The sequence below is a fragment of the Ornithodoros turicata genome, chromosome 6 (genome assembly GCF_037126465.1).
Source record: "Ornithodoros turicata isolate Travis chromosome 6, ASM3712646v1, whole genome shotgun sequence".
NCBI classification, from domain to species: domain Eukaryota; kingdom Metazoa; phylum Arthropoda; class Arachnida; order Ixodida; family Argasidae; genus Ornithodoros; species Ornithodoros turicata.
The window spans coordinates 48,444,812-48,465,429 of record NC_088206.1 but is presented as its reverse complement, the minus strand read 5'-3'; the positions used below and the strand labels follow the sequence as shown (position 1 = coordinate 48,465,429).

The following is a 20,618-nucleotide window of genomic DNA, read 5'->3' as shown; positions in this document are numbered from 1 at the left end:
TCGCCATCTTGAATTGCTAAGAACGTAGCGTCCAGCGTGCACTGCGCGGATTCGCGCCGCAACATGGGATTTGCTCAGGTGGTCTATAGAGCGGAAATGAGTCTCTCTTCATCCGCAAGGTACTTGCATATCGCCCGCGCGCCACTGCGCGCATCCTCCAAGCAAGCAAGCACCAAGCACAAAGCTTGCCGGCAGAAAAACAGAGCCTGTAAAACACAGAGCGTACCTCCTCACTCTCCACCAATTAGCTGCGTCCTTTTCCTCGCTGCGTTGTGCTCTTTCAATGCATGCATTTGACGGGAGACCAGAGCAGAGACCAGAGCATAGCGCACGTCAAAAGAACCCCAGGTGGTCCAAATTATCCGCATTCCCCTGCGGCATGTGCAACATGTCACCACACTGCGCAGACAAACCTTACGTGTAACATCGCAGTACCACAGTACAATTTGTGCTTCTTAGTAAATCTAAATACGCCTCCGAGGCTCGAGAACACATAGAGCTGAGGCGGGCTGGGACCGGGCCTGAGCATGGAAACAGTCGGGTACTAGCTGGGCCTGGGCCGGCGGAGTCGGGCCCGGGCCGTGCCCGGGCTGGGTATCTGTAGAAGACGTCGGGCCCGGGCCGGGCGCGGGCCTGATAATTAGGCCCGTGCAGTGCTCTAACCTGAATCCCCAACAGACACACACGCTCAGGCGGTGGAACCTGTTCCGAAGATATCGTCTAGATGCAACACGTACATCTGGAGGTGTTGCAATCCTCACACGGAATTCCATTCCTACGAAGCACCTTCCACTGCAAACAGATCAGGAAGCAGTTGCTGTTCAGCTTTGTCTTCATGGGGTTTTAACACTTTGCTCTTTATATCTGCCCCCATCTGTGGTGGTAGGTCAAAAACAGCTGGAAGATTTACTTGATGAACTCCCATCGCCGTATCTCCTGCTTGGCGATTTCCATGCCCACAATTCTTTATGGGGCAGTCAAAAAGTCGACAGACGAGGGAAGATGATGGAAAGAATGTTGCTTACAAGTTCCATTTGCTTGCTCAACACAGGTGTGCCAGCCTACGTAAACAGTGCCACACAGTCATTTTCAGCAATTGACCTTTCCTTCTGCAGCCCATCTCTGTTCCAGGACATAGACTTAGCGGTAGAGGAGAACCCTCGAGGTAGTGATCACTTCCCTTTAGTCCTAAGGCTAAGCCAGACATCAAACACATGACTACACGACCACCACGGTGGAAACTATCCTTAGCAGACTGGAACCTCTTTCAAGAGAAAGCCACACTTTCATCGGGGTCTTTATTTGGTATGGACGTCAACCAGGCTCATGACTTTATTACAACCACAATCATAGAGGCATCTATTGAGCCCATTCCACAAACATCTGGTCGCATCCCCAAGCGCCCCAAGCCAAGGTGGACGAGCGACTGTGACAAAACACGAAAGGAACAAAACCGAGCATGGGGTATCTTTCGTAGGTACCCCGCTACACAGAATTTACTTACCTTTAAGAAAGCACGGGCGAAAGCGAGATGGACAAGAAATCAAGCTCAAAAAGAATCGTGGAGAGGCCTTGTTTCCTGATTAACATCAAATACACCCTCAAAGAAAATTTGGGAGAGGCTAAAGCGACTATCGCAACCTTTCTACCCCTCTTCTGCAAATCAATGGGTCTCCCTATGACAGTTTGGAAGACCAAGCCAACGTCTTGGGTGAACACTTTCAGAGCGTTTCCAGTTCTGAACATTACAGTAAGGAATTCTTGAAGGTTAAAGCATCTGCTGAAAAGAGTATATCTGCTGGTCATGGTGAGCATTTCGAGTATAATATGCCTTTCAATATGACTGAGCTTCTCAGGGCCTTGCCATCGAAGGCCACATCACCAGGACCAGATCGCACCACATACTCGATGGTAAGGCACCTGTCAGCCGAAGCACGAGAATGTCTTCTCCACTTCTTTAACTTGAAAGAAGGGCAGCTTCCTTCTCGTTGGAAATTAGCCAATCTTTCCTTTGTTGAAACCAGGAAAAGATGCCTCCAACCCAAGCAGTTACAGGCCAATAGCTCTCACGACTTGCCTCGGCAAAACGTTTGAGCGCATGGTAAATAACCGTCTTGTTTACTATCTAGAAGAAAATCAGTGTCTCAGTAAGTATCAGTGTGGTTTTCGAGTCGGATGTGCTACAGTTGACTATCTTGTTCGTCTAGAAACTACCATCCGGGAAGCATTTGTGAGAAAACAGAACTGCTTATCAGTCTTGACCTAGAAAAGGCCTACGATATTGCGTGGCGCTACGGTATCCTTCGTGACCTACATGCTTTCGGGATACGGGGCCGTCCTTTTTCGTTGTATCACTACCTTTCTTGAGGGGAGGGCCTTCAGGGTCCTTCTTGGCACAGTACGAGAGTGGTTCCATAAGTTTCCGGCCCGAGGTATAAAATGCGCGCGAATTTGAAAATGCGATTGAGGACGCGTGGCGCCATCTGTTGGAGGGCCGGAGCACCACCCTCAACCCTCTCCATGCTTTTGTTGGTTGGAGAGCGGCATTTCAAACAGCCAGGGTGCACTCTTCAGTTAAAATGGAAAAAGTCGAGTACCGCGCTGTGATAAAATTCTTGACAAAAGAGGGACTTTCGCCTAGAGAAATTAAAGCGCGACTGGACAACGTGTACAGGGAAGTACGTACACAACGGTAAAAGACAGGGCTAAGCAGTTTCGACTAGGGCGAGAGTCCATTGAAGATCATCCACGCGATGGTCGTCCAGTGGAAGTGGTGACACAAGAAAATTTGTCTCTTCTCGAGGGGGAAGTGCTGAGCGACAGGCGTCTGAAGGTGAAGGAAATCTCAGAAAAGCTGGGGCTTTCCAAAACAACCGTTTTTCGCATCATCGGCGAAGGCCTTCACAAAGGAAAAGGTCAGTGCGAGATGGGTGCCACGACGTCTCTCGTCAGTTCAAAAGCAACAGCGCATCGTCTGTGCCAGAGTTTTTGGAGCTCTGTCAACAGAACGAAGAAGAAATATTGAAGTCAATTGTCACAGGGGATGAGACTATGGTGCTCTACTATGATCCCTTTTCGAAAAAGGAGTCGATGGAATGGCGCAAACCAGGAGAAGCACCCCCAAGAAAAGCCAAGGTCACACAATCCACAAAGAAGACCATGGCAACAATATTTTGGGATTGTCACGGGATCCTCCTCATCGACTTCAAAGAGAGGAACACCACAGTGAATGCGACTTATTATGCTTCACTCCTGCACCGACTGCGAGTCGCCATCAAGGAAAAGAGGCGCGTCAGGTTGAGTCGAGGTGTCCGGTTGCTCCAGGACAATGCCCCTGTCCACACGGCTTCTGTTGCCAAGGCTGCACCGAAGGAGTGCGGCTTCAAAGAAATCCACCACCCACCCTACAGTCCAGACTTGGCACCGAGTGACTACTTCCTGTTCTCAAACTTGAAGAGGGATCTAAGAGGACGGAGATTTCAAAACGATAGTGAGGTGCAAGAGGCAGTTTTCCAGCATTTTGCGGACAAAACTTCGGACTATTTTTTCAAGTGTATAAGAATGCTGATTGAAATGTGAAATGTGTCAAAAGTGCATCGAAGTTAAGGGTGACTATGTCTAAAAGTGATACACTTGTTTCGTCTCTATGATTATTAAAAGTTGGTCGGGCCGGGAACTTACGGAAGCACCCTCGTATTATCACAACCCTTCATCCAAGAAAATGGTGTTCGGCAGGGATCTGTGCTGAGTCCCGGACAGAACACTATCTCCTGCGGACGTCCGAAATAGATCCCAACGTCCATGTCCTGAAATGGATGTCAGGTGGACATCCTTGGGAGCGATGTGGATGGACGTCCCTAGCCGTACATCCGCAGGATACGTCGTAACGGCCATTTGAACAATTGTCCGAATAAGGTCCCTGACGGCACGTTAAATGGAGCATTATCGCAGGAGAGAGAGAAACATGGCAAGGTGTCTCGCGCCGTGAGTTCGACTTTTGGTGAAACAACTGAATGGCTCACACCAAAAGCAGTAAGAAACGCAGATGTTACGTCATAGTGAGTTCATACGCCAAGCAGTTCTTCAGTCCACTGTTACAAGTATACGCAATCGCATTAAACTTAAGCACCTCACCCTTTAGTTTGACTCGCAGGCAGACTGGACTCTCCAATTTGTGGAAGCTCGCGAGACAAGCAATATACAGGGTGTCCCAGAAAACATGTCATTGAATTATAATTAAAAAACTAGACCACCTGCAGTCATGCGGTCAATGGCATTTGTTCTTACTGGGTTTTTGCCACCTCCTCATGTGAATGTCGTGTAACGTAAGTTTAATTACGTAAATTTTTGCGAGCTTAAGTCGAAAATTTGCCTAGTAAAGGTAACCTTTTTACCCCACCAATGTGAAGAGCATGTCTAATTTAGTCAAATTAATGATAATTGACAGGGATATTCAGGAGCTATCCCATCGGAAAAAATAGCCGAACATCATGCTCTACGGAGGTCTCACAGAATAGCGCACGATGAATTTTTCAGCGCAATCTTTGCCAGCCCGACGAAAGGAGGTTGGAAACCCAGCCCTCCTCGACATCGCAGAAGGAGATAAAACAAGCACGGCTTATCACGTCCGACTTTCGCTGGGATAAGGCTTTCCCTCTCTCAATTTTAGGAACTGTTACTTTTTCTACTATCACTCTGTGGGCTGCCTTCGGAACCTCCTTTCGTCGCACTGCGAGCGATGGCGCTCAAAAAGTCATCGCGCGCTATGGTCCGGTGCTCCGAAAAGCATGATATTCGGCTATTTTTTTCGATGGGATAGCTCGTGAATGTGGAGGAGGAGGAGGAGGAGTGTCGTTGGGAGGAACCCGAGAGGTCTGCCTGCCTGATTAGGCGGCATGTTTCTCGGGAAGGGAAAGGTGGTGGAGAGGAGGAGAGGAAAGGGTGAAGTGGAAGACCGAGCGGAATCCGCTCGGGGGGAGGATAGCGTCCATGGGCCGACTTCAGGGGAACTGTGCCGCATGACGGCCTATTACACATCTGAGGGAAACCCAGGAAAAACCCCAGACGGCACAGCCGGCCCGCGGATTCGACCCGCGGACCTCCCAGTCTCCAAGCGCACGCGTTACCGCTGCGCCACCGGAGCTGGTAGCTCGTGAATGTCACTGTGAATTATCGTGAATTTGAGTGTATTCGAGTGTTCTTGTGTGTATTGAGTGTTCTACTATCACTCTGTGGGCTGCCTTCGGAACCTCCTTTCGTCGCACTGCGAGCGATGGCGCTCAAAAAGTCATCGCGCGCTATGGTCCGGTGCTCCGAAAAGCATGATATTCGGCTATTTTTTTCGATGGAATAGCTCGTGAATGTCACTGTGAATTATCGTGAATTTGAGTGTATTCGGCACGCTCTTCTTATTGGTGGGGTAAAAAAGTGATTTTTACTTGGCAAATTTCCGAGTTCAGTTCGCAAATATTTACATAATTAAACTTGGAGTACATGACATTCACATCAGGTGGTGGCAAAAACCTAATAAGAACAAATGCCGTTGACCGCATGATTCAAGGTGGCGTAGTTTTTTTATTATAATTCAATGACACGTTTTCTGGGACACCCTGTATAGTACCTGTTTTCACTTTGAAAGATATGCCACTGCCTTACTAAGTGATCTTCATGGTTCTAAGAGCTTGTATATGTACGTCTTTATTTTTTTTAACTTTGTGCTCGTTGTCTGTAATGGAAATACCGGAAACAAAACAAAAACGAGCAACAGAGAAAGAAAGATGCAATGGCCGAGCCTCAAACAAAATGGCGCAAACAAACACCAACAGCCCTAGTAAGAATCTGTCCACTTACGCAGCAACTCAATAAAGCAGTATCAATAATAATGAGAAAATGCAGGACCCTGAGCACGTACGCAAACGCAGTGCAACATCCGGGCATCTCCGTATAACTTCCTATGAGGACAAACGACGGATATTTGTGGGAAGTCCAAACCGTGGCCACTCAGAGATGTGGGGGACATCCGTCGAAAAAATGTCGTTCTCCTAGGGAGATCCGTATTTCCGGGGAAGGATATCCCCAGGAACACCACGGGAAGTTTTGTTCCGTTTGGGGTGTGACACTGTTTATAGTTAAAATGGATTCTGTGGTGAATGTAATTCCACCTTCTATTACCTGTTCCATATATGTGGATGATCTACAGATATCGTGCTGTTCCACTGATCTCGGTAAATGCGAAGGGCAATTACAGCTCGCTATAAATAAACTGAGCAAGTGGGCAAACGAAAACGAATTTAGGTTTTCACCCGACAAAACAGTTTGTGTTTCATTTTCTCGAGTAAGGGGAATGTTCCCCAAACCTTCTCTTAAAATGGACAGGCGCGACCTAGCTGTTCAGCCAGAATACAAGTTTCTCGGTCTGATCTTCGATAAGACACTGACCTTCTCGGCTCAAATTACACACTTGAAAGCAAAATGTACAAAGTCCTTAAACCTTTTGAAAGTACTGTCACACGGGTCATGGGGAGCAGATCGAGGAACTCTTCACAGAGTCTATATATCCATGATCCGTTCAAGACTCGACTATGGGTCAGTGGTGTATGGTTCATCGCGTCAATCAGTTCTGAGGCGTCTTGATCCTATTTATCACCAAGGACGTCGTCTGGTCCTGGGGTCATTCCGCACATCGCCGATTGAGAGCTTCTATGTTGAATGCAATGAATGGTCATAGAATGGCGAAGGTTTTATCTTGCTACTTCTTACGCGCTAAGTATAAGAGGATACCCTGATAATCCGGCCCTCCCATGTGTTAAGGACACACGCTTTAAGCAACACTTCATTAATAGACCCACGATCGTCCCGCCACTGAGCATGCGCCTTTTCCAAGATGTTCAACGCTATGAGTTTACACATTATAGATATTTCGTGTTGGAAACTGGAGCAAGGGTTCCTCCATGGCAGCCGCCTCCACAATGTAACGTTTCACTATCAAAATTTAAAAAGCAGGATACCCCACATGTTGTGCTCCAACAGGGATTTACAGTCTTGAAACAAGGTTTTGGAGACCACATAGCTTTACAAGGACGAATCTAAAACACAAACCAGGGCCTCGTGCGCAATGGTAACTGACACGTGTACGAAGTCCCACTGCCTGAAAAACAGCTTTTCTATCTTTAGTGCAGAAGTATATGGTGTAATTTTAGCCTTAAATCACATTGTACAACATCACATCGAGTCGTCTGTTATATATGTGAACTCCCTCAGCTGTTTGCAAGCCATATGTAGCCTCAGCACGCAAAAAAAAAACTTCTTGTCCAGCGTAGAGATGCATCATTTCCGAAAATTTTGAATCGCTCGAAAAAAAAAACGGTTTCTTTCGGGTTTTTCCCGAAAAATTGGAGAAAATGGAAACAAACGCGAATACTGCTGAGTCGAAGCATTGCCGGCCAAACCACAGCATACAATGAGCTAGAATCTTTAGTAGTGTTCAGCTTCTAGGCATAAATGCAGAGCAGAGCATCCCATGAGACTGCTGTCTACTCCGCGATAGGTAATTGGAACAACCCGTCCACTTCGACCAGAATTCCCAATTATGTGAACGCGATGGCTATCGCTTGGAGCAGCAGACGGAGCTCTAAGTTGATGGTTGTTGGCGGATTAGGGGCACCTAAGGCACTGTTGGCGAGTTGGAACGCATCGAAGGCACGTTTACATTTTTGAATTTTGTCGCCTGAAAATTTTGGGCAAGTTTTCCGGAGACGAGGAAAAAACTGAAAAAAACGTTTTTCCCCAAAATTTCCTGTTTTTTCCGGTGCTTCGCATCTCTCGTCCAGCGTGCACAGTGCCTGGCTTTCAGAGCTACCAAGAAAGGTCTCTCCATAATGCTCTGCTGGGTGCCGAGTCACGTGCGTACACCCGGCAACGAACTCGCGGACGCTGGAGCAGCAGCAGCTCTTTCGAGGTTCCTTATTAGGACCTTCAATCGGTCCTGAAGACGAAAATCCATAAAGCATGCCAGCGAGACTGGGATTCTCTACAAATGAACAAAGTTACATCTGATTAAGGGTAGTATAGGCAGTTCCAGTTTTCGTTTCGAAAATCGTTCGTTTGAAGTCATTTTGAGCCGACTCAGGGTGGGGCACACACACTTGACACATGGTTTTCTGCTGCGCAGGGAGGATGCGCCCCAGTGTTTGCGCTGTGGACTGCAACTCTCTGTGCTACACATCCTCATCACCTGTCCATCACACGAGCATCATCGCCGTGGTCATTTTCATGAATTTTATCGAGATCACTCACCACTACATCCGGCCCTTTTGCTGGGTGACAAACCTCTTAGACCCCCTTCAAGAACTTTAGCTTTTTTTACGGACATTGGGCATTTAAATGCACTATAATGCACACTGGTCAACGTTTTGGTGGGGGAGTGCTGGTTGCGGTTCGTTTGTTTGTTCTTTTGTTGTGTCCTTTGCCTGGGGTAGGCAAACATATTATTCGGCAACTACTTTTTATCAATTTCCAAAGGGTGATTACTTGAGTCTGTACAGATACCTGAAGAGGTATCAATGGGCCTCTGTTCTGGATGACAACTCCGTTGATTCGGTCCCCGAAAAGGCCACCGCAGTGTTTAAACAAGCCATGTATTTCTTTATACCCATGGGCACAACTTGCCAATCTCGCTATCCTTCATGGTTTTCTAAGAGCCTCCAGTATTTCATGCGCCGAAAGAAACATTTTCACAAAATGTACAAAAAATCAGGTTTGAATGTATGGTATGAGAAGTTCAAAATATGTCGTGCCTTAGTTAAATGCGAATACAAACAAATGCCTTAGTACAAACGCGACTTGTATGCGTATTATGCTGCAACTGAGCTTAGGTTGTATCGTGAGCCAAAATCATTTTGGAAATATGCGAGAAAACATACACGTGATCATGACCAGAACATATGCTTGGTTGATGAAGCAGGTTGCCGTTCTGCGCCCCGGGAGGTTGCAAACCTGTTTGCTTCGCATTTTAGCAAGTGTTTTTTGGACCCTTCCGAGGGATCAAAACTGGGCGAGATCAATGATAGTTACTTCGACTCATTAACATGTATTAAGATTGACGCCGATGAGATAGTTCAGGCGATCAAGAAGCTAAAGCCGAAACTCACTTGCGGCGTAGATCGCATTCCTGCTTTTCTTATCAAGGGCTGTTCTGAACTCTTGGTACCGGTACTCCTTCAATCTTTTCAATTTATCTTTGCAAACTGTGTGTTTCCTAGTCTGTCGAAAAAGGCTGTGATAGTGCCGGTTCATAAATCTGGTTCTGTTACTGCGACAAATAATTACCGTCCTGTTTCGATATGTAACTTTTCAAAGGTATACGAAATAATAATTTACTCAAGAATGGTTGTTTATTTTAAACAAAAGATAAATGATGCTCAGCATGGCTTTATGTCAAGAAAATCGGTGGGAACAAATTTAGTTGAATTTGTAGAGTACTGTGCCCCCTATGTAATGAATTGTGGCCACGTTGACACTGTGTATTTTGACCTAACAAAAGCTTTTGACCGTGTCAATCATGTACTACTACTCGACAAGCTGCTTAAGTATGGAGTGTGTGGCAGGCTTTGGCTTTGGTTTAGGTCGTATTTGGACTCGCGGAAAAATGTTGTGCGAGTATTGAGCAGTTACTCTGGTGAATATATCTCCTGGTCCGGTGTGCCGCAGGGTTCAAATCTTGGGCCCCTGTTATTTTTTATCTTTATCAATGATATAGTTAAGATCATTCAGCATTCTAGGATTCTGATGTATGCAGACGACATTAAGCTCTTTCGCTCTGTGTGTACTATTGATGACTGAAAGTTTCTTCAAGATGATGTTGGGAGTATAGGTATTTGGTGCCGTCACAATGATCTTATAATTAATGCTACTAAGACAAAAGTCTTAACATTGTCCCGAAAGAGAGATATTATAAAATTTAATTATGTCACTGAGGACGACATCATTTGCCGCGTGTCAGGAATCCGCGACTTGCGCGTATATATAGACTATTTGTTGTCGTTCAGAGATCATGTATGCTTGACTATAAATGCGGCAATGAAATTTCTTGGAGTAATCTCGTATAACTGGACACTTTAAAAATTTTGATTGTCTTATATACCTGTTCTGCACTATTGTTCGCCCAAGATTAGATTTTGCGTCGGTGGTATGGAACTGTCTCCCCAACACGTATTCGTTAAAAATTGAAAATGTTCAGAGACGCGTTGTCGGCATTGTTTACAACAGATATTTGGGGCGTACATGTTATTATAATTATGAAACTTTGTTGGGCAAGCTTGGTATTTCTTCACTGTTTAGCCGCAGACACGAACGTGATATTCTCTTTTTGTTTAAAGTTGTTAATGGTGCCTTATTTTGTATGAACTTCCTTGCTACTCAAGCATTTCATGTGCCGACTAGACGTTCCCGACAGGTTTCGCTATTTTATCCACTAAATCAATTGAAGCTTTTACCATTATCCAGGTTGCAAATTGCTTACAACCATATGCCACACGATGTTGATATTTTTAACACATTTTCTCGATTCAGGAGTTCTGTTAAGCTATTAGAGTGATTCTAATGTATGATGTTGTTTTTATTGGGATGCTTCTTGTTTACAATGTGTAACATTACAAAGCTCGATGCCGTTATGCGCACATTTAAATAAAACAAATGTATATGCATATAATTGTCTGTTTCTTAATTTCTATGGTTATGTTTTTTACCACCTTTTAAATGCTTTGTGTTTAACGTAATCGATTTGTCTTAACCCTGTTACATTCATTACGACAGCATTGGCGCTTATGGCCTTTGTTGCTTTCGCGCCATTAAGAATTCCATCGTCATCATCATCATTTTAGTCTAGTGTGATGCAAGGCCTTTTGGTGATCGGTCTTGTATAATTACACCGCCCTACGTTATGTAACACCACACGATTCTTCAACCTATGACAGATAAATAACTATATTGCCAAGTAAATTGTTTACAAGGCTCATTAGCCCATTTTACCACATTACCGCAAGCAGTTGTTAGAGTAGAGGCCCAGGGTATGAAGCTCGCCGCTACTCACCATTCAAAGTTCATAATGTAAAATCTTTTTCTGAAAACACCGGCTTAACACAACGATTAAGAACAAAGAGGGTAAACATTTCGTCGCCTATCCGGGTGGCATCATATCGCTTTCAACAGAAAACAGTGCCCAGCAGGATGTTCGTAGAGCTTTGACTTCGGCTCGCATTCGCGGCATCGGCGTCGTTTCTAAAGCAAGGCTCCCGAACTGTTCAGCACACAGAATTTCCTTCTCGACCGCAGACAGGTCAGAAAAATATTCCGGATTCGGAGTCTCCGCATTTCTTGCTTCGACGTCCATATTGAAGATCGCTTTCCGGATGCCACCGCTTTCACAAACTCACTAACAGCAGAACTTCTGGTCTGGGCGCCCAATGAAGCATGAGCCTCATGCTTTCGTCACGCACACGGAAATTGGAAGATATCCACTACAAAGAGGCTAGATTTCGGCGCCGATTGCGCGAGTTGAGGAGGAAAAGCCAAGCCGGTTTTCAGCTCCCCGTTTGGCAAACTTTGCCGCCGCGCACAGCCAAAATATTTCGCGTGTGGCTTGGAGGCATATTATAGCTTCGTAATAGATGCAAACGAAATATTTGTCGAACTTCTAGTGTACGAAAGCAGTGTCGAAAAGCAGTGTGCCATGGCTCCCGCGTGTGCATAATGTGCATTAGCCTCAACAATGTCACATGGCTCCTGCACAGCATGCATCTAATGTTCCGTCTCTATTTCTCCATCTGCAGGCTTTCCTTCTCAGCCAGACGGTTAAGGAATGCTTGCAGCTGAGGACACCAGCATGCGCAACAGCTCATTTAGAAGCTCAGCTGTATCAGCCTCGCAATTCCCTCTACTGGGAAGTTTCACAAGCCTCCCTATGAGGGTATGCCCGGCATCGGGAAAGTGGCGCCTCCATCGCCCGGCAGTGTTGCCGCAATAGCCGTATCCCGCAGTTATGGTAGGGTCGTCGCGGGAGAGCTGACCCCCACGTTTTCGTTGCTTCGTTTTTTCGTTTCCTAACGGAAATGAAAAAGATTCTGTTACCTTTCCCTGCGTTTGACGTCAGCAATGGAGGAAACATCCGTTAAACACTAATGTCGTCACCGGGAAGGCGTTTTCTGAAATCATATCGTAATAAAAACAGACAGCATTGAACGTTACCCCAGTAGAATGTCATCAGAATATAATTACTAACCATAAGGATACACCAAAGTACATATCACACATACACACACACACACACAATTTGCATGAATGCGTCATGATACGCACCAGACTCTGCAGGTAAAGAAAGCAACACTAAGCTGTTTACATTTTATTTTATTTTTATTTTACTTCGTACAGGTTTATTCGTACAGGATTACTTCGAATACTAAGCTGTTATGCTCCAGACCTCTACCAAATGTGATTTTTGAGAAAACAAGAATGCACAAATCTAAGGAAGAGGCAAAGGAAAAAGGAAGAACGAAAACACTCCCTTCTGAAACTTGAAAGCCGGACAACAAGGGGACGCTGCCTCTGCTATACCACGGCATTCGCTGCTACGGTCAACGTAGTTGTTCACCGCATTGGCCAGGACTGCCTCGATGCTCCAGAGATTGCACACGTATGATGCTGAAGACCCTTCCGTGTAACAAAATGCTGATACCAACCACTCGCGTTCCGTCAGGTACTTGACCTCTGAAATGATGAACATTACTGTAATGCGAGACAGTCGAACACTTCCTACTGAACTGTGGCTTTTACGCTAGCCTGTCGGAAGTCTATATCAGCCACCCTCTTCGTCTGCTGGGAGTCCCCGTGTCCCTGTCAGTCTTCCTTTCGTTTGAAACCTCTCACACTTCCAGTATTCCTCCTTGCATCAGAACAACCTTCTTTCTTGCTGCACTACAGTGATTGATCTGTGACAATTATTCCATTTCCCATCTATCTCCGTCTGTGCAGCTCAATCAGTCTGAGCGCATGTCTCTTTACTTGCAGGTGGATATAGGGAACCAAGTTCAAGTAGGAAAAATGAAGTGGGACAGGGTTCTTGCACAGAAGGAGGATAGCATGTTCCTCAAAGAAGGCATGGTGGCCATTTGGGGAACAGCTGTCCTCAAGAATCGCAGACTAACGGGCAAGCTGTCAAACAAGGCAAAAGCCAACGGGCAGACAGCCCTGTGAGCCCTGCACTCACTCCAATGAAACTAGATGCCTTGAAAGGCACAAGATGGGCTTGCGCGACCATTATCAATGTAGTTTTTACTCACATCCACAACCTAATTTACTAACAGGTGCCTACTTGGAGCGGCTGAAGAGGCGTTCGGAGTCTCAGGAGGATATCGTAAAGAAGATGGCAAAAATCCGCAGCACGCTGAATGACATATTAAAAAATTTGAAGAAGTACACACTGTCTGATGTCTTCAAACGGTTGGGTTTGTAGTGGCCTAGAGTATGGTGCACGTATTTCGGGGCCCACCTTTTGACCTCAGAATTCTGAGGTTGCCCCAGACCCCCACAGTCTGAGGCAACCTCAACACCACAGATCCTGAGGCAACCTCAAGACCACAGGACCTGAGGCAACCTCAGAACCTCAAACCCTGAACCTCAGAACCTCAGACGTCCCAGAATGCCTCAAGACCTCAGAGGCTGAGGTAACCTCAGGATAGATTTTCAATAGGGCTGTGCCAGCGGGTCCTTCATATTTCCTTTCCCGCTCGCGCCGCTTATAGCCAGCCCTGCACCATCCCCCAGCCACCCACCATCACCCCTGCAACATCATTCATTGATGGCGAAAGGAAAAGGACACAATCGAGCTGGTGTTTATAAGTCCCAAACGTCACCACACCAGCACTGGACAGCTGTTTCGGACATGCCACCATTAGCAGTGCGCAGGTAGGTGACGTTTGAACGAGTGGCGTCGGACGGTCACGTGGGACGTGATGTCCTCCTGAAAGCCCAGTGCAATGCCAGTGAAGTATTAAGGGAAGGAAAGTAGCCTAAGCTCTTTGGCTGCACGGAACGTGTGGGCGAGCTGGTGTAACGTTGAAGTGGGAAGCATCACCTTGAGCTTGAGGAACGAAGTAAACAGGAGGCTCACATCATTCATTGAGTTCATCGCACGCACACTTAAAGGGGCACTAAAATACAAAAACAACTTGCTCTCGAATGAAAGACCGTGTTTCAAGTAGTGTAATGCAACTAGAATTAGTTCACACAGCGTATACCGTTTAGAAGGAAAATGCAATGAAAACAGAGCCGTCTTCGGCGGCAACGAATCGGATCCCCATGAGGCAAAGATTGGCGGCATCCAATCAGACAGCAGGAGAAGCGCGCGCATACCTATCGGGGACGTGTAGATTTGGAACGGTCCTGACAGTAGTGTTCCGTATATACGCGGCATGATGCGCACTACTGCATTTTCGAATACCGATTCACTGAATTGTAGCCCACAACAGTTCTCGCGAATGTTTCACTGACAACATTTATCTTCACGTCCTTCGGACAGCGACGCCAGTCCGCTTCGCAACGCGCACTATGTTTTTCACAGGGACTGCTCCATGGCGTGGCACGCGCGTGCACGCGCAGCACCGATGCACGATGCACCGATGCACGAGCTGAACCAACGTTCACTGCTCAGCGCCGAAGCAAGGAAGAGTCCGGTATAATTTCGATTGTAGCTCCGTAACGAAATAGAAGTTTTGAATTATGATAAAAAGTACGAAATTAAGATATCGTGTAACGTAATTTGAAGTGAACTTGTTTTTGCATATTGGTGCCCCTTTAAGTAGCCCTCGTAAATAGCCATCACATTTTCCAAGATCACTTCATTCACATAATCCCCTCCACACACTAACAAAGCGACCATACACTCCGGCCGTAAAAGCCTGCGCGGACCCTTTCTTCTCCCCGAGCTGTTGACCCACAATTCGCATGAACCTTAAAAGGCCAACCTCCATGGAGCGAATGTACAGCGAAAAGGCTGCAAACTTCGCTCAGCGTCGGACGCCCCGCGCGAGGCGTCAAAAGTGTGAGCGTCCGCCGGCGATCTGCCCATGCCAGATATTTTCGCCGAGCGCGGCAATTCCGGACGCGTGGTGGCGGTGGTGATGGTGATGAAAGGGCACGCCGTTGTCGGCCCCACAGAGGTGGGCAACGTCACAACTGACGCCCTGGGGGATGTGCGTCCTGGGCCGACTTGTAAGGGAACTGTGCCGAGATATGTGCCGGAAGCGTCAACTGCGGATGAACACGAGGCCGGGCAATCAAAGCGCTCTTCCGCTACGAATCTGTGCCAGCTGCGTTGCCTTGTCATCTGCACGTGGTCCACAGCTCGCGTGAGTCGTCGTCGTCTTCTTGGTATGGGGTGCTGTCGTCTGCTCGCTGTCTCGACTATTGCACCGTTAGAACGCCAGACATTCTCCGCCAAGAAACATGTTTTCCTTTCGGTACATTACTTATTATTATCATTATTTTTAGACAGGTGTTGGATTTCGTTGCAAAATTTGTGACATCAAGTGTATTTTTTCGAGCAAGTGATTTGACAAAGGTTTCGCTTTCTACACTGGCAACAGTTACACCTGAGTATGACTATGACGGGCTAGCCCGCCATAGTATGACCTTCCGAAGCCGTCCGCTGGTTTTCGTCCCAGAAGGCGAACAACTGGTGGCGAGAACCGCGTGGCAGTCTGCCTCGCGAACTTCGTTGCAAATATTCACTCCATGGACGTTGGCCACGTCGTACCTAACCCTTTAAATACCATGCCAATGATGATGAGGACGGTGCCCAGAAGAACAATCTCTGTTCGAAATATCGGCGGCTCTCGTCCTCATGCAATTCCCTCCATACTTCCCTACCGGTTCGCTGGATCTCTACCTGTTTACATTCTCCATCCAGTTTGTCATAGTCATGTCATAGTCGCCGTCTAGATAGTAAATTTCATAGCCCTGGCCCATCTCCCTTCTGTCTATTGGCCATTCTCCATGAAGCAGAAGAAGGAGCGCAGCAGCACGTTCACAGCTCGCGCTTGTAGCATTTGCTGCAACGAGGAACACACCAAGACGACGTTCAAGGCTGTGGGACGCAGTCATTTGCAAGGCGTTATATCTTCCACTGTATCGTCTGGTGAAAACCTCTTGCAACGGAATGGTAAGGAAATTTCCCATGCATGTTTTTTTTTTCCTTTTATCTTTTTTCAACATCGTCTATTATATGCGAAGTATTTGCACGGATCGACACCTGTGGACATGAAAATACTTGTGCTCGGGCGATGTTGTGAAACCTGGTACGTTGAGAACTTAGCCGCTAAAGATGCTGTGCAAGAGAGAGATTATTAGGGAAGGGGTCGTTGTAGGGTTATCCCAGAGAAGGCTCTCTCAGAACGGTCATGTCTATATCGCCTATGCACGGCTAGTTATGTGCAAAACTGTGCGATCTTCGGTATACTCACTCACGCCTTTTTGCAAAAGATTCGCAAAAGATACTGTCGCAAGATTCGTGTACATAACATACTGCAGACAAATCAAAATTTGCCTCCAAACTGTGCGTCCGGAAATTACATTCCAGTGTGTCAGTATAGATGTAGGGACTACCCTTTCGCAGGCAACGTGCGTGACTCGAAATAGGAGTCTCGCACACAATATGAAATTCTTCTTTTTTTAATTCCGTGTTAGCGCCACGAACCCACTGTGGCTATGAGCGGCGTACAGATGTGGACAGATGGAGAGAGGACAGCAGGAAGGAGTGGGGGAGAGGGGGGTTAGCATGCGTCCTGAGCCGACTTCAGGGGGAACTGTGGGGACATTCGCGTGGAAAGTCTTCGGAAAACCCAGGGAAAACCTCAGACAGCACAGCCGGTGACAGGATTCGAACCAGTCTCACCTCCCAGTCTCGGCGTGGAAAGCGATCATCCTAACCACTATGCCACGGGAGCTGGTCAATATGAAATTCATGAGTGCTGATCTACACCTGCTGTTACTCTACTGTGTAGTACGAATAATATATGCGTGATATATTCTGGACTGTTTTTAAACCTCTCAGTGCAGTGTCATGGAGCGTTGCTGATTTTTCGACAAAAATCTTTATTTTCGAAGTTAGATGTTGTATTCTCAAAAGAATCGCGTTACTTCACTTCGGTTTCAGCTTTGCTCTGTGCCGAGAAAAAAATATAGCATAATAAGAGCCTAGATGCCATCTGCCTGTTACCTACACGAATATAGGAACCGCATACAGGTTTTATGCAGATGCTTTCAGATGTTTTAGAGATGCTTCTCTTCTGGGCCGCGTGAAGTCGTGACGTATGCAATTATCGCCATACCGCACATTAAGAACGCATCAAAGGTGTGTGTTTGTTGGGGGGGGGGGGGGGGTATGCTGCCGGCTCCGGCTGCTGCTTCGACTGGTTTATCGACTCGGTTTATCTCTTACTTCCTTTCTAAGCCTTCTTTCCTCTAAGGATCTGTTTACTACATCTATATGAACTAAGCATTATGCGGGCCTCGTTGCACCTCAAATTTGTTCAGATTTATGTGCGGCATATGCTTCTTTTGTGATATGTTTTAGCCTTAAAAGCTGCGTCAGAGTGTGACGTGAATGCGTGCGTGCAAGTCGCGTGCGAAACACAGATGTAAAGGCACAATGCTACAATGTAAAATTCGCAAAGCATCTCTTCCTCTGTGTCGACAAAGTACATTGAGACACAAACATCATTTAATTATTTGTCCTTCGTTGATCGTGGCCTCTGTTATCATTCCAGGAGCGGCGCAAGACCAGTACCATGTCCACTCTTAGAAGCAAATCAATGCATTCACAGATGGAGGGAGAAAAGACGTGGTACATCGTGATTACAGTTATCGTACTCGTCGCAGTCTTGGCTGTTCTTGTTATAATCTACCTGAAATCTATCGAAGTAGTGCGAGAGACACCAGCCCCAGATGATCCCTCGGCCTGCGGTAGTGCCGCCTGTCTCGAATACGTACACATGGTAAGACAGAGAATGGACCCTTCCGCCAACCCTTGCGCCAACTTTTATAACTTCACTTGCAACGGCAACAGCAACACCACCGACAAAAACTGGATATCAGTTATCCACGATCACAAGGCATCATTTTCGCGGAGCCTGGGAAAGCTTATGAACACCATGGCCATACCAACAGAAAGACAAACAGCTATTCAAAAGGCAGCGGCCTTCTACCAGTCTTGCTACGCTGTCGTCACAGGAAAATTAGACGAATTTAGCAACTTCAAGCGAATAATACAGAGCATCGGTATTTACTGGCCACGCCCGTCCACTGCCCCTGATGGTCTTCATCTCCTTATGTCAGTTTATAAAACTTTCAAGATAGACACAATCCTCAGTATAAGAGTGATTAATGCCAGCGCCATTGCACTATACCACCCACTAACATTTTTCCAAGAGTATTCGAAGACACGGGAGTCCCATCTAAGCACACGAAAACATAAGGACGATTTCGACAATTTTCGGATGATCTTCAAAGAACCGAAGGATGACTTCGCAAATCTAATCAGCTACGACACATTCAAAGACGTCGAGAGCTCTATCGTGAAATATATCGACAACAACAATATCGGTACAGTAATCATTTGGTGGAACAGCACAGAAGAATTGGCCAGATCTACGCCAGGAATATCAGCGTCACGGTGGGACAGGGCTCTGCAAGAGTTGTTAATGGGACCAGGGCCTCTAAAGGTTTACACAAACAAAAAAACCTTCATCCAAGGTATCTTCGACTTATTCAGCAGTTTAGGTGAGGAGAGTGTCACAGACTTCATTGCGTGGCTAACCATTACTCAACTTGCTCCTCTCATGAACGCCCATCTCGCTGCGTTTTGGCTGGATAAACCGGGAACGCTACAAGATGAGGCCCCTTTGCTCTGCATTAAGTTCACTGAGCGATATCTAGGATGGATAACTTTCTTTCCACTGCGGGATGCCTATTTCGACGCGGAGAGCCGCCAAGATATTGATGACATCACCAATAACCTAGAACGCACGACAAAGCTAAGGATTGCAAAAAACCAATGGGCTCTGAACAGAGGAGCACAGGTAGACTTCAAGATCGTCCACCAAATGATGCGCCTTGTGGATATGACGCGTGAGCAATTGGAACAGATCTACATCAACTTCGCCGACATGGGTACTTCAATATCAATGAACATCTTGAGCGCTGCGTCGTCTTATCATAATTCGAGCAGTCTTGCCAAGCAGCGTGTCATGACAGATATGATGAACGAGCCAGTGTACAGGGTATTCAGTCCATTCACGATGCGACCTATACCACCGTACATGGCTTCCTTGCCAGTATACGCTTACGGAGCAACCACAGCAATCAAGTATGGTGGTCTAGGTGCGATCCTAGCTGCTCCATTTTTTGGACTCACCTACCGGATCATAACAAAGTACGCTAGAGAGCGAACCAGATGTTATACGACCTCTGCGGTTTTCATAGAAGCGGCTATTGTGAATAGGTTTGTCGAACGAGCGGCGTCTCTCGATACTCTACTTGATTCTTACCTCTCTGCGAAGGGTGAAGCTGATCACCGTTTGCGTGGTCTCCGTGAATATTCTGAAGATCAAGTGTTCTTCATCGCGTTCTGCCATACGTTATGTTCCAGTACTCGACTGCAATACTTGTGTAATGAACCATTGCGTAACAGCGTCAAGTTTGCGGAGGCATTCCGCTGTGCGAAAGGATCTATCATGAACCCATCAAAAAAGTGTGCGTTTCTGAACTGATATGTTTTGCACAAAACATTATGTAGGCTAGTTAAGTGTATTGCTAATGTATTTCTATTCATTTCAGTAAACGATTCGCTTTTGTAGTTCTTGGCTCCAGAAAAACGACAGCTGATTCACGGAAATCGGAGAAACGCTGTCGTGATTAAGCAGTGCGGTCGCACACGTTTGAATGTCTGTTCAGCCGCATAGCCGATTCACTATTTTTCCCAAACTAGGTGATGCTACACGCTCTCTTGTCATACCATTGATGTCTGACCCAGCAAATTGGTCATGTTGAACATATCGAGAGCCAGCACACTAGACTAAGACAGGGCAACTGCTTACTCGCATCTGAAAAAAAAAAAAAACGTAACTAAAGATAGGTACACACAAATAGGTATCCAGGCTGGTGTGGTCATGCAACTTCAACACGTGAGGAGGAGGAGGTTCATTTACAAACATTGGAGCTTGGCGAGTCCCATCAGAAGTCTGCTGTTCATTTTGATAGCATCTGACCTGTGGTGACCATTGCTACTGATTGTGTTTTAGCTGCAGTCAGAAAATTTCACCGTTGGTGCAGACGGTGCACCTAGCTTTATCATAATTGGGTGTACGGATTTTAGATCCGCTTTGCGGCACGTTTATAACTTATAGTTGAATACAGGGGTCTTTTCTACTGTTTGGAAGCAATCGGTGGTGGTTCCTACATATAAATGTGGTGACCGAACTGATGTTAACAACTATAGACCTGTGTCTTTGTTGTGCAATTTCACTAAAGTTTCTGAAATGTTGATGTATGTACTCTTGTAGAGTATT

The 20,618-nt window shown here is 46.4% G+C and overlaps 1 protein-coding gene across 1 annotated transcript; it reads left to right on the top strand.

Moving 5' to 3' along the window:
* Positions 1-16,110: 16,110 nt before the first annotated feature.
* Positions 16,111-19,899, top strand: LOC135398001 (uncharacterized). The gene is made up of 2 exons (XM_064629459.1): positions 16,111-16,213; positions 17,820-19,899. The coding sequence occupies exons 1-2, from the start codon at positions 16,211-16,213 to the stop codon at positions 19,818-19,820; spliced, it is 2,004 nt and encodes a 667-aa protein (XP_064485529.1). The 5' UTR covers positions 16,111-16,210; the 3' UTR covers positions 19,821-19,899.
* The last annotated feature ends 719 nt before the right edge of the window (positions 19,900-20,618 follow it).